The sequence below is a fragment of the Ostrea edulis genome, chromosome 1 (assembly GCF_947568905.1).
Source record: "Ostrea edulis chromosome 1, xbOstEdul1.1, whole genome shotgun sequence".
Classification (NCBI taxonomy): domain Eukaryota; kingdom Metazoa; phylum Mollusca; class Bivalvia; order Ostreida; family Ostreidae; genus Ostrea; species Ostrea edulis.
In genome coordinates, this window is record NC_079164.1 from 18,618,136 (window position 1) to 18,635,912 (window position 17,777).

Genomic DNA, 17,777 nt, shown 5'->3' on the forward strand with positions numbered 1-17,777 from the left:
TATATAACACAACATCCTGTAATGATTAGAGACAACTATATAACTCAACATCCTGTAATGACTAGACAACTATATAACTCAACATCCTGTAATGACTAGACAACTATATAACTCAACATCCTGTAATAACTAGACAACTATATAACTCAACATCCTGTAATGACTAGACAACTATATAACTCAACATTCTGTAATGACTAGACTATATAACTCAACATCCTGTAATGACCAGAAAACTATATAACTCAACATCCTGTAATGACTAGACAACTATATAACTCAACATTCTGTAATGACTAGACTATATAACTCAACATCCTGTAATGACTAGACAACTATATAATTTAATACTTTAATGAGGTTTAGCACTTAATTATACAACACTTAGACACACATTTAACATTTTGCAATGATATTGTGTACACTGATAGCATGAAATACATAGAGATAGTAAGTTTACTTTACTTATATTGATATCAGTTACAGTCAAACTTCGTTATTTTGAACTCGATGGGACCGAGAAAAAACTTTGAGATATCTGAGAATTCGAGATATTGATGGTAAAAATACTACAAGAACAAGTGGTTGGTGCTTCCGAATCACTTTGACGTATCCATGGTATTCAAGGTATCAGTGTTCAAGATACCAAAGTTTAACTGTATTTTGAAAAATCACTTATTTTGAAATAAATAGAATTCCCAAAAATTTTCTCTTTTCATTGCATTACAATTTTGATTCAAATTGCTTATATTGAAATATAGCTTAAAGTAAATCAACAGCCCTCTGATGAGTTCATAATGGTTATAATGAGGTCTTTTACATCCGTCGTCATCATGGCCGGTGAATTCATAACCATGCAAGAAGATAGGTGTCCTGAGAACAGTTCTATACCTACATGTAAGACATATTCATTGCATGTTTTTTATAATAACAATTAAATTCTAGAGGGGTTTTTGCTGTTCATCAATTGCTCTCGGATCTAGATTTCAACATGGTTGCAGAAAATCATGCCCTATTTATAGAAGAACCACAACATTTTCAATTCCGATACTAATTGCTGCTTTGGCTCAATGTACCTGTAGAGACATGTAAATTGATCTTGGTTTATTTTCAATTATTAAGGTATATCAAAAAAATAAAAGGTCTGTGACTAATGAATTTAGTTCAGGTTTCCATAGGTTTATTAGATCAAGATAAAAAATTTCCAAAATGGATGAATAGAAGTTCAACTCTGTTTATTTTGAACTTCCGATATATTGAAAAAATCAGCTGGTCTCCTGAATTCAAATTCATTCAGGGTATACTGTAGTATATTTAACATTTTGAAATAATTTTCTGTATCAGACTATTTAACCATCGTGCACACTGATAGCATGAGATGAGATATATTGATGTATATTTAGTATTTTTAAATGATATTGTGTATATAACCGATACACATATTTAAACAATACTGTGTACATTGATAGGAGACATACTGTAGATCAGATTCCTTAGTTCACTCGAGTACTTAAGATGGCAAAATGACTTATTGACCAGGGTTTGACACTAATGCTAGTCTGGTAGCGCGAGGCTTCTAAATTTTGCCCTAGCTGGACTATCTGAATATCAGTTACCAGTAGTCCAGTGGACTTCTGAAAATTTAAAAACCTAATGGAATGAACTTGAACGCAACTGCATCAATTCTGCCCTTGAAAAATATAGCTCGTAGCACTGTAATTCAAACATACAATCTACATTGAAACATTGTGGTTTGATAAATAAATCGGTAAAATTAGAGACTAATATGAGTTTATTAGAAGGTCATTTTGCAACAGAAATGCAGGATTTTGCTTCTAGATTTTGAAAATTTTCAGGGAAGGCCCCTCGCCACCATATGGGGGAAAGCCCCATTCCACACTGCCCTCACACACTTGTTGCTTTGCGACTCAGTTGACTGCTTCTGGCAGCCGGAACGACTAGCTACTGACCTAGTAGGATTAGTTAATTACAGAATCTTCTAGTCCTTTGGACTAGCTACTATGGTGAAAAAGTTAAGTGTCAAACACTGTAAACACACATGAATTTGTGAGTGGATTTATCAAGAGTCTTTACATGTGTGTCAGCAATATAAAAATATATAAAAGTAAGTAAACTTATTTCTCAAGTGATGTTTTTCATTAGATTACTCGATAATGAATTCCTTGGGTTTATTTAGGATTTGAAATAAAATTGTGTATTTATCTAAGCGCTCTAACATACATCGAGAATGTGAGGTCTACAAGATGGATAACATTATATCTACAATTTATTCAATTCATTGATAAGATATATTTTATCAGAAAACAAAAGTCTACAGAGAATAAGTGTTAAACAGAAAGCAGAATGCCTATATATATATACATATATATATATATATATATATATATATATATATATATATATATATATATTTATTTATATAATTCTTTCCCTTATATCAACTGTATGATCAGACCACGACAATCCCATCCTAACTCGACAGCCTTCTTATGTTGTGACATCCCCATTGTATGTTTCTCGTCTTGCACTGATAAAGGACAGCTTCCCGCTAAGTTATGGGGTTATCAGTAATGTTTGGGTCCAGGGGTTAAAACTCAGATCTTTATAACCAGAAAGAGCCCGACGGTGGCATATAACACACGATGATGGCTGAAAACGTTACAAGGTGAATCTGTGAAAATATCATCATTTAAGGTATGTTTCTTCATCCTCTTTTATCACAAAAAGGTGAAAACTTACAAAGTTTGAAGAGCAGTATTGTATAATACTGTAACTACTTTTATCAACACATTGGGAATATTTCTTATCTGTATAGACATCATGCAAATAGTGCAATCATTGAATGAAGTCAGCTATCCAAGAAAAAAAAATACATACATGTATTTATTTTTATGATAATCAGCTGTGATACATATCTATTTCTTATCAACTAATTTTTAATGCTTTTTGCAGTATTATCTGCCTTTACGTCCTCACCGCTATATTTGAAAGGACATTCGAAGTGCCATAATGAAACATTAATAGGTCAATGTGACACCTTTAATACATTAGGATTTGGTTATCTCCAAAAGAACAAGATGCTAATCAGAGTTTGGTGACACACTCCTTTTTGATAAACGGAATACATGTTTAGTTATAACCTTGAGTTTCTACTGTCTCTCACAGATCTAGAAAAAAATTTTCTATACTACGGGGGCATAATTAAACTAAAATTCTAAAAGAGCTAACATTGCAAAAATTATAGTTTGAAATAAGATTTTTGTCTCAAGCTGAATGCAAGTAGTGTCTTGTGTCATTAGAGAGAAACAAGGATAGAGAATACCCAATATCAATTATAGAATTTGCTTTAATATAGCTGAAAACCCATATTTAACACAAAATTTTCCTATAAAACCACCTTTATTTTTGCATCATTTACAAATTTTTACTCGAAAATTCAATGGAAAAAATTGCCAAAAACTTGAAATCCTTCAGATACATTTTATTTAATTGCAGCATTTCATATATTAATGACCAATTAACACTCTTGTGTGATCAAATAATGGCAAGACCCATGTAAACAAGCAAATCCTTATGACTTACAGGGGTGGATCCAGGAATTTTTGAAAGGGGGTGTTCTACCATTAATTTTGATTTCAAAGCCCCCCTTCCCCCGAAAGCGTTATTTTTTTTTTTTTTTTTTTTTAGCTTTTTTAGCAAAATTTGTGATGAAGTGTGTGTGTGTTTCAACCCCCAGAACACCCCCCCCCTTCCCCCCGGATCCGTCACCGACTTAAGACTTTAATGGTCACCAACATAACATACTGCATTATGTGAACATATTTTCTCACATGCATACAAGAGTAAAGGCTATTTTGTAAGTTAGACCAGCATTTTCACTTTATATTTTACATATATGAAGGTTGTTAAAATATTATTATATATCTGATGTCAGATTACTGCCATATTTAGCAGAAACAGGCCTTTCCCAAAATTAATAAAGCACAAGGCTTAATTTCTACTAAATGATTTAATAATCAATATCACAAATAAAGTGTTTATATCAGAAGTCTTAATCATAGTCAATCTTCTGGTGATGCTATTTTCTGAGTATGGCATGAAAATGTGACTTATTTTTCTGCAGCAGATATTTCATAATTACAATTATGTGACTAATTAAGTCAAATTATTACATAAAATGTGACTTCGTTACTATGATATCTTTTCCTTGAAAATTCTTTGCTTTAAATGTGGTTTGTACATTAATTGATACATGTACAATGTACATGTACCAGCATTCACTGTTGATATTTTGAATTCCATCTGCATGACTATATCAGATGATGCTGGCTAGAGAAGATTTATTTAAGAAATAGATTTCATTTTTGACAATACATGAGGGTATGTGAACTGCAACACTTTACATCGACTTCATGAAGATCTGCAATCATATGCATATTGTTTACAACGGCATTGCAATTAATGCCTATAATCATCACAATTTATAAAAATATTACAAGTAAAAACATTGCAAATGTAAATATATATTTGTCTGTTGCTGCTCAAACAATTTCTGAAAGAATCCACTGTACTCGAGTTACATATCAAGAAATTTGAAATATCAAATATGTTCTCCTTACTCGGTACCTCCGGATTTCAAATTCTTCTGACTGTTAGTTACAGTTGTAGTAAAGACGACTTAAAAGTATGAAACAAGATCAAAAGTGACAATATTTAATCCATGTGGCAGGGAGACTTTATAGCAACACTAACTGTGTGTTAGACGTAGCTCCAAACGTAATGTGTTATCTAATGATATAAAGCAAACCATGCTTAATACAGAGTCATAGAATTAACTTTGTTCAATGTTACCAAACCTCAGGGATTTAGAGAGTAAAACTTGATTAATATCATGTTGGTAGCTTTAGAAAATTTTCCACAAAGATGCTGGTTATGCAGCGTGTCTACCCACTTTTGAGCGTCCCTCATATTTCAGCCCTCACACACATATTTCAGCCCTCATGCACACTCATATTTCTGCCCTCATGCACACTCATATTTCAGCCCTCACACTCATATTTCTGCCCTCACACTCATATTTCAGCCCTCACATTCATGTTTCATATTTCAGCCCTCACACTCATATTTCTGCCCTCACACTCATATTTCAGCCCTCACATTCATGTTTCATATTTCAGCCCTCACACTCATATTTCTGCCCTCACACTCATATTTCAGCCCTCACATTCATGTTTCATATTTCAGCCCTCACACTCATATTTCTGCCCTCACACTCATATTTCAGCCCTCACATTCATGTTTCATATTTCAGCCCTCACACTCATATTTCTGCCCTCACACTCATATTTCAGCCCTCACATTCATGTTTCATATTTCAGCCCTCACACTCATATTTCTGCCCTCACACTCATATTTCAGCCCTCACATTCATGTTTCATATTTCAGCCCTCACACTCATATTTCTGCCCTCACACTCATATTTCAGCCCTCACATTCATGTTTCATATTTCAGCCCTCACACTCATATTTCTGCCCTCACACTCATATTTCAGCCCTCACATTCATGTTTCATATTTCAGCCCTCACACTCATATTTCAGCCCTCACACTCATATTTCAGCCCTCACATTCATGTTTCATATTTCAGCCCTCACACTCATATTTCAGCCCTCACACTCATATCTCTGTCCTCACACTCATGTTTCATATTTCAGCCCTCACACTCATATTTCTGCCCTCACACTCATATTTCAGCCCTCACATTCATGTTTCATATTTCAGCCCTCACACTCATATTTCTGCCCTCACACTCATATTTCAGCTCTCACATTCATGTTTCATATTTCAGCCCTCACACTCATATTTCTGCCCTCACACTCATATTTCAGCCCTCACATTCATGTTTCATATTTCAGCCCTCACACTCATATTTCTGCCCTCACACTCATATTTCAGCCCTCACATTCATGTTTCATATTTCAGCCCTCACACTCATATTTCAGCCCTCACACTCATATTTCAGCCCTCACATTCATGTTTCATATTTCAGCCCTCACACTCATATTTCAGCCCTCACACTCATATCTCTGTCCTCACACTCATATTTCAGCCCTCACACCTGCCTTGGCACAATTTACAGCACTTGACTTAAATATTTAAAAGCAATTGATATTAGCTCTATAAATCTAAAAAAAAAAATTTTTTATTTGTTGTAAAAATGCGCTATTATGATAGTTTTGTCGTAACGTTAACCATAATCATTGATAAAATTTAAACTAAGTTTAAGATTTTATCAAAATAAAGATTTCAGTACTATCGAATATAGCATTACATAGAAATCATATTTTGAACGGGAAGACAATAATGTAATTTTGCTTCATTGAGAGCCTCTGAATGGATTTTTTAACACAAATATCAATAACAAATTTCATATACCTTATTTTTCTCCATCACTAAAAGAGTATATCATAATTTTACAACAAAACTTTTGACACCAAAATGACAGGTAATATTGCTTTAAGTACAATGAAACCTCATTTATCCAGATGCTTAAGTACAATGAAACCTCATTTATCCAGATGCTTAAGTACAATGAAACCTCATTTATCCAGATGCTTAGGTTCCCAGTCAAATTATCTGGATAATCAAAGCATCTGGATATCTGAATTGCCTTAATTTCTGCAATATACATGTACATGTATATGGTTATTCATTAGTACAGCTTTGCATTTACATGGGCAAGCTGTCAATAAACTCTCTTTTTAGCTTTAATGCTCATCAACACAAAGTCTTTATCATGAATTTCAAATATTGCATAAAGATGTCCTTGCTTTTCACAGTCATATGTCAAGAACCTCTGACCAAGGGATCATGAATTTCACACTTTTGGTAGAGGCCTCCCTACTCATTTTTACTATATGCACTTGTAACAGGAAGGGGGAAAATGCAACAACCAGACCGGGATTTGAACCATGGCCGCCTGAATCTCTCGCCAGGTGATCTACCAACTAAGTCTTCTGGCCATCGGTGATTGAACCTGGCTAACCACTACATTCCTCCCTCCTTAAATTGTCTTAACCCTCAAAGACACAACCCAGTTTTTTTTTTTACCCCTGTCAGGACTTTCAACTGCAAGTCCAGGGGTGGTCAACGGCACCAAATGTAATAGGAAGGGAAAAAATGCAGTGGACCAGACCAGGATTTGAACACGGGCCCCCTGAATCTCTTATCAGGTGTTCTATCAACTGAATCATTTCACCACCAGCGATCAAACCCAGCTGACCACTACACACTCATATGTATTCAATGTCCATGAGTAAAGATGATGAATTAGCTCCACCATATTACCAGAACCCTCTGACCATGGGGTCATACACTTAAAATTTTGTAGGGTTCCATAATCATTATTACTATGCACTGATTTTGATTTTTCTATGTCTAGAGGTTGGGAAATTTTTTCAAAAGAAATAATATACTTTCACTATATGATACAAGTATGATCCTCCCCCTCATAGCAGCATAATCCATTATCTACCAGGAGCCATATGATTTCACAAGCTGGTAAAGATGTCTATACATGTACTAATCATAGTTCCCATGCTTAGGAGTGTTCCCATCATGTTTAGAAGTCCACAGAAACTTCAAATAATGCATTCACCTGGCTCAGAAGCCATCATTACAGAATATCCCAGACCCAGGAGCCATCATTACAGAATACCTCAGACTCAGGTGCCACCATTACAGAATACCCCAGACTCAGGTGCCACCATTACAGAATACCCCAGACTCAGGGGCCACCATTACAGAATACCTCAGACTCAGGAGCCACCGTTACAGAATACCCCAGACTCGGGCCACCGTTACAGAATACCCCAGACTCAGGGGTCACCATTATGGAATACCCATTACTCAGGGCCACAATTAAAAAATATCCCAGACTCAGGTGCCACCATTACAGAATACCCCAGACTCAGGTGCCATCATTACAGAATACCCCAGACTCAGGTGCCACCATTACAGAATATCCCAGACTCAGGTGCCACCATTACAGAATACCCCAGACTCATGTGCCACCATTACAGAATACCTCAGACTCAGGTGCCACCATTACAGAATACCTCAGACTCAGGTGCCACCATTACAGAATACCCCAGACTCAGGTGCCACCATTACAGAATACCCCAGACTCAGGGGCCACCATTACAGAATACCTCAGACTCAGGAGCCACCGTTACAGAATACCCCAGACTCGGGCCACCGTTACAGAATACCCCAGACTCAGGGGTCACCATTATAGAATACCCATTACTCAGGGCAACAATTTAAAAATATCCCAGACTCAGGTGCCACCATTACAGAATACCCCAGACTCAGGTGCCATCATTACAGAATACCCCAGACTCAGGTGCCACCATTACAGAATATCCCAGACTCAGGTGCCACCATTACAGAATACCCCAGACTCATGTGCCACCATTACAGAATACCCCAGACTCAGGGCCACCATTACAGAATACCCCAGACTCAGGTGCCACCATTACAGAATACCTCAGACTCAGGGCCCACCATTACAGAATACCTCAGACTCAGGTGCCACCATTACAGAATACCTCAGACTCAGGTGCCACCATTACAGACTATCCCAGACTCAGGTGCCACCATTACAGAATACCCCAGACTCAGGTGCCACCATTACAGAATACCTCAGACTCAGGTGCCACCATTACAGAATACCTCAGACTCAGGGCCACCATTACAGAGTACTCCGGACTCAGGGCCACCATTACAGAATGCCTATTACCCAGGGTCACAATTACAGAATTTTGTTAGTGGTCATCATACTTATATAACTTTGTACTATTAGATGAATTATAAGAGATTTTAAGTTTTCTGTGAATAATGTGTTGAAAATTTCTTTTCAAGAAACATTTTTCAGTATATTTTAAATATATCTTGTCTCAGCACTGCCCAACCAACAGAGCCCCAGACTTAGGGATAGGAATTTCACAACTTTGGTAGATGTCTCCCTGCTGTGCATTGGTAGAGTGGAGGAGGAAGTTAAGCATTTTCACTATGCAAGTCACATGGTCCCTATATCATAGCCCTGACCCAGTGGCTATGAAATTCACAATTTTTGTCCCCTTTGCCCTATTTATTTAATTATTAATAAAATAACTAAGTATATCTTTCAAACCTTTTTTCCAGTTTGTTGTTGGAAAATAAAACTTTTTGATGCTGTGTTAAATTGGTATTTTCTTTGAAAAGACAAATATCTATTTTCATGACAAAATGTGATATGGGAATTTTTTATATGTTAATATGTGTGATGTTGGCACATCAACATGCAGACAAAACATATTACAATATGTCACCCAAGATGACCCACAACTAAAGTTTTTTTTGACAGTGTCTCCAGTTGTCCATCACAAATTTTCTGGACTGAACAACTACAGTTCTGCATTGAACATTTAATTCTGACAGACATCCAATCCTATCTGCTTTTAAATTAAACAGACATTGTACCTGCGTTAAAAAAAAAATGAAATAAATGACCTTTTTCTATTTTTCTGAAAATTGACAAGATGAGTGATGATTGGTCCTGAATTCAAGATAACACAATTCACTGATCTTGAATAGAAGCCATGAAATTCAATCTGATAATATGATACATCACACAAATATCATGTAATGCATAACTGATGCATGTTAATTTAACCCTTATGTACGCAGGTGACTTGCTAATATGCATATTATAACACTGAAGAAAATACAGGTGTTGGGCTCTCAGTGGCTTAAACTAAAACTGATCTCTTGAAGTCTCAGTCCCAATTCTATCTCTCTATCAAACTACGTAGATTTATTCCTCATCTCTCGAACTTTCGATTTATTAAAGTAGATCTCTTTAAATAAAATCTGGGTCCTGTTATACCTATATATATCATTATAGTTCATCTTGAAAACTCAAAAGTATCTGTTATGATTTGTAAGTTGTCAATCAAAAGCGCAATTAATTCTATGTGGACCCATCTTTAAAAAAATTAAATGGCTTGCATGGGCAGTGTGTATGTTGATTTGAAGTCTAGACACGTGGCACTTTACTGAAGATAGCCCACCTGTTCATGGTACTGTAGGTGTTAATACGGAACTTTCGGGATGTGCCGGAACGACCGATTAAATCTGATGTTTATACACCACAGTCACGTGATAATAACCAATTGTAGGGAAAAGTTGACATTGATACGAATGGTGTTTCCCTAGCAGACGGGTCAGTAAAGAGCTATGTGCAGTCCTACGATGAAGATCCAAGCCATTATTGGTGCTTAGTACCTGGGTGTAAATTAGATGGAAGGGAAAAGGTGCATTTAGACGCGTATCCTTGGATGCAAGGCGTGAAGTTTTACCAATATCCTCAAGATATTCCCTAGATTTATTTCCCTCGCCAACTCACATAATTTAATCAAATGCATTTTCCTATAAAATGGTTGTAGTGATTCCTTACTTTCAAAGATAGCATTTAAATGCAGGAATTTGATAGCAATTAAAGAATTCCATGCTTGATTACTTAGTTGTTATTGTAATCCAGAAGTGATATGCCCTAAAAATTACAATTAACATGCGATAAAAGTCAGAGTGGATCCGTATCTCGAAAGTCCCGTATTCGGCAATTGAGATGATTAATTTCAGCATAGAATAAGGTATGAAACATGGATGTTACTTCTGAGACTACCATTTTCAGATGCGACAGTAAGATGAGAATTTACATTAAATTATGAAAAGAGGTCTTAATTTAAGCTATCATAAAATATGAAACGCAACTGATTTTTTTCACAGCAAGTATAGCTTACTTACTTTAATACTTCTACCTCAAGATTAAGCAACACTAAACAATCTGTTCATTGATCGGTTGGAAATGGCTGATTTCCAGCTCTTAAAAACTCTAACTCTTGATCTCTCAAAGTTATTCTGTAGTCCCCTGGAATTGCCTTGACCTTACCAAGAAACAAAGTGTACAGGCTTTTACTGGAAAACAATGGAAGAAACCTGAAATCTGAACACCAATATGACCATCCCCTTAATTTTTTTAAAAAGAAATTCCCATGACCTGTACCAAAGATATTCTTGTTCAAAACCATGCTGGGACTGCCTCATTCATGAAATCATTTATCATTCATTTTTGACAAATGTGCTGAGAGTTTTTTGATAAGCACCGAGATTAATGAATATTTGCTGTAAAGCAGAAAAAATATCCCAGATTTGGAAGATGGATTATCATCATTATTTACTGGTTTGGGTTAACTGTACATATGCGTAACTTGACCAAGAATCAGAAGAAGCAGTGTTTTCTACAATGTCAATATTCCACACATATTGATGCTTATATTTTTTCACCAGGTGTTTCAATTAAAGTTTAATTGCTCAAATTTTACCCCCACTTTGTGAGCTTTGTCATTCTGATTCTATATTTTTAAAAAAAAACATATTTTGTGGAAGTTATGCCACCATATTTGAATATTTCTGGATTCATATCAAGCATAAGCCAATTTCAATTTATGCCATCCCATCCAATGAGATACCAAAACCAAATCCGTGAACAAGGATTATCCCTCAGCATATTAATGTTGACTCCGCTCTTTACATCTATTCCCTGAAAATTTGCAGTCCTTTGTATATACTTGGTGAACTTTATCGGCACTAATTCTGATCACTTCCTTGTTGCTAGATCTATGTCCTATCCTACTTCTTAGTATTTAGTTACCTTAAAAGCTAGTTAAAATACAACCACCCGGTTATACGAACTTGCTCAAAGGATTTTAAATGCTTAATGTACTTAATCCAAATATCTGGAAAATCTTCATTTTGAAATCAAAATCTTTTTTTTTTTTTTTTACAATTTCAATGAAACTGCCAAACTAGGATAGATTTATCAGAAAAATGATCTAAATATAGATTTTGATTTCAAGCACAGTTTGATAGGAGAGTTTTCAGTTACACTGTTTATGAATACCTTTTCATCATAGCTGCCGAGTGCTAGAAATTGGCCTGTGGGAGACCAGGCCAGAGACTTGATGCCCAGAGCATTCTCATAAGCACTGAACTTGGACACACATCTTCCATCCAATGTGTACAGTAGAATCTTGTACTAAAAAAAGAAATATAGACAATTAGATGTGAAATAGGAATCTGGGCATCTTGTATTAAAGAACAGAGGTTCTTTACATTTTGCCATACCGGTATATATTTTTTAAAATCCTTTTAATAAAGGAAAAGGCCTCATGTAAAGTGGAGCATCCCTTAAAATCATAATGTCAATGAGTACCATTCTCAAATACATGTCCTTACATCCACCAATGTGTTGTATGTAACAAACCAAAAAATCTGAAGGGATCTTCCTACCTGCCCTCACTGCAGCAGAAGTCTGATCCCTAAAATGGTAGTCTTTATGTTGTGTCCACAACATTTCACCTTTATGCACTCACCGACAATCTACTATATCCTACGGAACTTTGTTGAGAGGGGATTATAAAACTCGGCACAATTATTTTTGCATGGAGAGCATGTATTGGACCCCAATTGCAAATCCAATTAAAAAAATATATAGATGCACTGACACAAAGGTTTACATATCAATATACATTTCTTGACTGAGGTCTGGGCAACATGTGATATGTTGGAACTGACAACCAGAATGTTGCCTGAGGCTGTAGGTGATGACGTAAAATGGCCCATGAGAAACTTGATTATGGACTGAGCAGTCCAGCATCAAGTTTTCAGTGAACTGGTAGTCCAAACATTGAATTTGCTGGACTTTTTATGTTATGTATGGTTATAACAGGAGTAATTTAATCTAAAATGGTATAGTAATCAGCTACACAATGGAACATTACTCAGTGAAATGTTTTGTGAAGAACATGATGAGAATGTTTTTAAAGTCCATGGTCTGTAATATCTATGAAGCATTGATTTCTGTCTACTGGATGAAATGATAAGATAATGGAAAGTAAATCAGAAGATCAATAAAAAAAATTCTCATTGAAATACCTTACACATCAGTTGTTTTTTAACTTGCCATTTCATTAACCTTTTCACCATTTCTTCACCTGTCTCATTGTGGGATAACATTTATCTAATTTTTTTTATTTTTTTTTTATTTTACAAACAACATATTATTCAATGTAAATATTGAAAAAATGGAATGGAAATGGCATAAATTATCATAATTTAAAAAAAAATTAAAATCATAAAGTACAATAGGTTATATAGGGGATTTGACATAAAAATTTGCATGATTGTGAAAACAAATCGAAATGATGTTGACATTAAAAACAAATTTTCTTCGCTTTAATTTCTCATTAAAAATCAATGTTTTCCAGATATTTCATGCAATGGGATATTTTGAATACCCAATAAAAAGTCATTAATAAATATACATATAGTTAAATTTCACTTTCAGAAAACTTGCTTCTCTTTGCTTGCTTGCTGAGTCAAGCGGGGGGTGGGGTGGGTGTCAATCAGTGTCAATTTTTTCCTATATAACCCTAACTGTTCAGGGTATAATGTTGCCAATCAAAATATGATAGATGAATTTTCATCCTGTTTTATATGTGTCCTCATATGCAGGCATACATCAGAATGGTTCAAAACTTTCAAAATGTGTAATGGTACAAATATTGACAGGTACATTATAAAGGATTCTGAGGGAAACCTCGAAAGATAAATGTACATATCATCTAACATAAAATATATAAAGCTATGAACCTGTATATTGTTTCTTCTTATTCAATTAATCTTTTTTCAAAAATTCAAATCTTTGTTCGCTAACATTTCAAAGTTTGAAATTTGGAAATTCTTGAATGCAAGTAATTCAACATCTCACCACAAAAAAGAAATTATTTAACACCATTCAAGGCACTGCAGTCAGGTGACTTGATCTAGACCTACCAGTATTGGTGTATTTCTAAAAATCTAATTAGCATACATGCAGCTGACCAAGTCAGATAATATTAAAATTTATTCTTAAATTACAATTTTTTTGCAGATTATATAGGATATATGATAAATGAGGCTCCTGATGAAATTTAATACACACAAATAACGGTAAAAAAAAAAAAAAAAAACCCAAAAAACCTTGTTTTTGATGGAGGACAAAAGGTCTTACATCTGCATATTTGTAAAAGACACTGTGTTACTTACACCCTTATCACTCATGGTGGGGACATTACGTGAGAGAATTTACATCACTCAGCTTAATAATGTCCTTTATATATATGTAAATAAATTATCCAGTAACCAATGATTGTTGTCTCAGATGATGTCTGATTTGTCCTCTAAATTTTCTTGGTCCTCATTACTTTATACAAAGAAAAGCGGCATCATCTCCTGAATAATTTATAAGAAAATGAAACCTGAATCCTCATCCATAAAACTCTTAAGGATGCTTGTCAACAACAAAAAGATACAGTTAGGTCTACATTGTAGATTGTTGCCATGATAATCCCGCAAGTTGGTCATATTACTAGCAACGCGTGCAGAGGGTGATGCCAGCAGGCTAATCATGTGCTCGTACAGTCAAAGAATTCAAATATAACAAAGAAACGTACATGCCTTGGTTCACGGAGATATACTGCACTGTTAAACAAAGGCACCCAAGTGCAACAAAATACATGCAGTACAGCTTTAATGTGCATTTAATGATGATTAGCATCAAATTGAAATCCACTAAAACATTTTTTAAACCATTTGCCAATTAATCCTAAATTGACAAATATATATATTTGTCAATGATTACAAGACCAGAGGAGGCTGTATAGAATGTGGGTGTAAGACTAGTAGGAATGTGGGGATATAACATTTAAAATTGTTCCTCTTAAAAATTCCAGAATTTATTACAAGAATTAGTTACGTAAATTAATGCAGATGGCCTTTATTTTCTAGCTGAATTACTCCTTTTTCTTCATTCAAATTCTAAAAATTGTTAATTTTACAGTCTTAAACAATTCCACAACATTTTCGATACTTATTACTTATTATTAGCTAAAGTGGTGAAATAAAATGCAGAGTTTCAAAATTTCCCCATGCTGTCATTGTATGGATCAGTTATGAGTGGTAACAAATCTGATCCTCAGTCTGCTCACAAAGCATCTGCAGTCACACAAAAGTTCATTCATCTTAATTGGTCCGAGTAGAGTAGTGGCCAACACGCTCACTTCTCCACGCTGCAACCAAGTTCGATCCTCAGGATCAGCAATGGTTGTTTTGTTTGTATGTTGTTCTAGTTCCATTCGAGAATTTTTCACTCATTTCGAGATATCAGCAAGCTTTAGGTGAGGTGGCACAAACTTTCATCTATGCATGGTTCTTAAAGCCTTAGCAGTGAGGGCTCTTTATCATGCTAGCACCTACCATAACACAGGACCTCAATTTCTAAGGTCATATCCAAAACATCGGTCACTTCCTCTTCTAAAGGTCGGATGCTTAGCAAAGGAACAGTTACCAGGGTTCGACACTAACGCTTGTCCAGTAGCCCGATTGAGGCTAGTAAATTTTGCCCTGAACAATCAGAACATTAGTTATGAGTAGTCCAGTGGACTACTGAAAAAGTAAAAACTTAATGGAATGGACTAATGTCTGATCTTGAACGCAACCGCATCAATTCTGCCCTTAGAGAAATAATGTAACACTGCAATTCAAGCATACAACCTACACCCAAAATGTCGTGGTTTGATAAATAAATAGGTAAAATCAGAGGCTAAAATGAGTTTAGTAGGTCATTTTGCAATAGAAATGTAGTTTTGCTTCTAGACTTTGAAAATTTTCCGTGATAGCCCCCCCCCCCCCCCCCCCCCCCCCCCCCCCCCATTTGGGGGAAAGCCCCATTCTGCACTGCCCCCACCCCGTCACTTTATGACTCGGCCAACTACCTCTGGCAGCTGGACTAGCAACTGACCTAGCAGAACTAGTTAATTACAGAATCTACTAGTCCTTTGGACTGCTGTGGTGAAAAAGTTAGTGTCGAACACTGGTCACTATACCTAACATCTTACACGATGCAGCAATGGAATATTGAGAATCAAACCCGGGCCTCCAGGGTAGAATAGCTCATCATTTTATCAAACTTAAAACCTCTCTACCCAAGGATGCTTTGTTTGAAATTTTTTCTTGAAAATGTGAAAAGTTTACAGACAACAAACATGATGAACAAACTTTGATAAAAAGAAATTCACGAGCTTTCATTTCAGTTAATTCACGAACTTTCATTTAAGTTCAGGTGAGCTTAAAAAGGTGTAAGGGACCTGTATGCATAGAAAACAATTACTATATAATCACACTGTCAAAAAATTATTTGAAGGTATAAACTCAGTTCTATAAAGGCAAGAATATGGTATCACCGTAATTCACACATTATCAAGGCATCAAACAGATGTTACTAGTCCACTTCTTTATACATTGTTATCTTGCTTAGCATCAACATTTAAAAGTTTCTTCTTCTCTTGTTTTCATTTGTCAAATCAAATAAACAAACACCACTGAGATTTAAGACTTGATGTCGACTAAGTCCTCTTGGTACAATCATACACCAAAATGAAAAGAAAACTGCACAGAGACTAAACAATCACAAATGCAATCTATTTTATTTTTCTCTGATCTGCAGAGACTAAGAATGCACAAATACTGAATAGCAAGAAAGTGTGTATTAAAGAATTAAGTTCTTTTCCTGGGGTGATCCTATTGTTGGGTATGTTAAATGTCCGTCTTCCTGACAGCTTTTCGGACAATGGCCATCTAGTGTCTATACCTTGTTTTTTGTTTCTAGCCATTTCTTGTGAAGGCTATTGAAGCGGCACCGTTTGAATTACCTGCCAGACCCCCAAACTCTGGAGTGACTAGGAGAAGTTTAAACCTTCCTATCTTACACCTCTAGATGCGACAACTATTTCTAGTCACTCACCTGTATCCAAAATTCTATTTCTAAATGACAAGCACATTTTTGTTCTTTGACAGTTGTAAGAGGGATTTAAAAGGAAGCAGGATACAGACTGGAGTAGACATACATAGTCATCCAAACAGGTGCTCTGATCATCCGTCCAGCTGAATGTCTCTGTGACATTTTGGAGAGAGCTAGCATCCATTCCGTCCTTCTTACTTATGATGCCGTCCCATATTCCAGAAATACCGCACATCCCACAAGTGCCCATATGGAGTGCTCGCCAACCCAACCTCCCCCAACCTCAGAGGATGTTGCCATCCATGCCCATGCCGAGGAGCCACATGGAGGCTGCTGCCATGACCTATAACCCTGGATGCAGGTAACAATTTATGTCTCTTTTATGAATTCCATATAACAGATTCTTAGGATGTGGTACACTGGAAACTATGCAACAAATACCAATACCTTTGCTACACCATTTGGGGGTTATCTATTTTATTAAAAATTTGTAACACAAGAAGTGATTGATGGAATAGTTTGATGTATTTTTTAAATGTATGTAATGGATTTCAATAGGACATCTGCAAAATTTTATTGCCAATTTCCCCCCAAAGTTTGAAAAACACTGGATATCAAATTTAACCCATGAATATGGATCAAGTTTTACTTTTTCTAAATTAATTCTATCTGAAGACATTTCATGTGATTTTTATGCTTTATGCTAATGAAGACATCAAAACCACTAGCAATGTTGTCAAAGTGTTGTTTTGTGCACGACATACTTCTACTAAACAAAAAACTGATTTATAATAAAAACATGTGTAAGGTATCAG

The 17,777-nt window shown here is 35.5% G+C and overlaps 2 protein-coding genes across 6 annotated transcripts in view; one reads left to right on the plus strand and one right to left on the minus strand.

Moving 5' to 3' along the window:
- Nucleotides 1-17,777, minus strand: part of LOC125663336 (WD repeat-containing protein WRAP73-like) — a 47,161-nt gene that overhangs the window by 17,748 nt on the left and 11,636 nt on the right. The window contains exon 8 of the mRNA XM_048895632.2: nucleotides 12,025-12,159. Within this exon, the coding sequence (XP_048751589.2) occupies nucleotides 12,025-12,159 (135 nt within the window). The remainder of the gene's footprint in view (nucleotides 1-12,024; nucleotides 12,160-17,777) is intronic.
- LOC125663265 (cellular tumor antigen p53-like) overlaps nucleotides 1-17,777 on the plus strand; it is a 52,560-nt gene that overhangs the window by 4,760 nt on the left and 30,023 nt on the right. The window contains exons 1-2 of one of the 5 annotated variants that reach the window (XM_056152957.1): nucleotides 1,907-2,125; nucleotides 17,019-17,323. In XM_056152957.1, the coding sequence (XP_056008932.1) occupies nucleotides 17,163-17,323 (161 nt within the window). In that variant the 5' untranslated portion in view covers nucleotides 1,907-2,125; nucleotides 17,019-17,162. Of the gene's footprint in view, nucleotides 1-1,906; nucleotides 2,126-2,472; nucleotides 2,716-17,018; nucleotides 17,324-17,777 lie in introns of those variants that run through there. The other 4 variants (XM_056152958.1, XM_048895567.2, XM_048895587.2 and 1 more) reach the window with 4 other exon arrangements.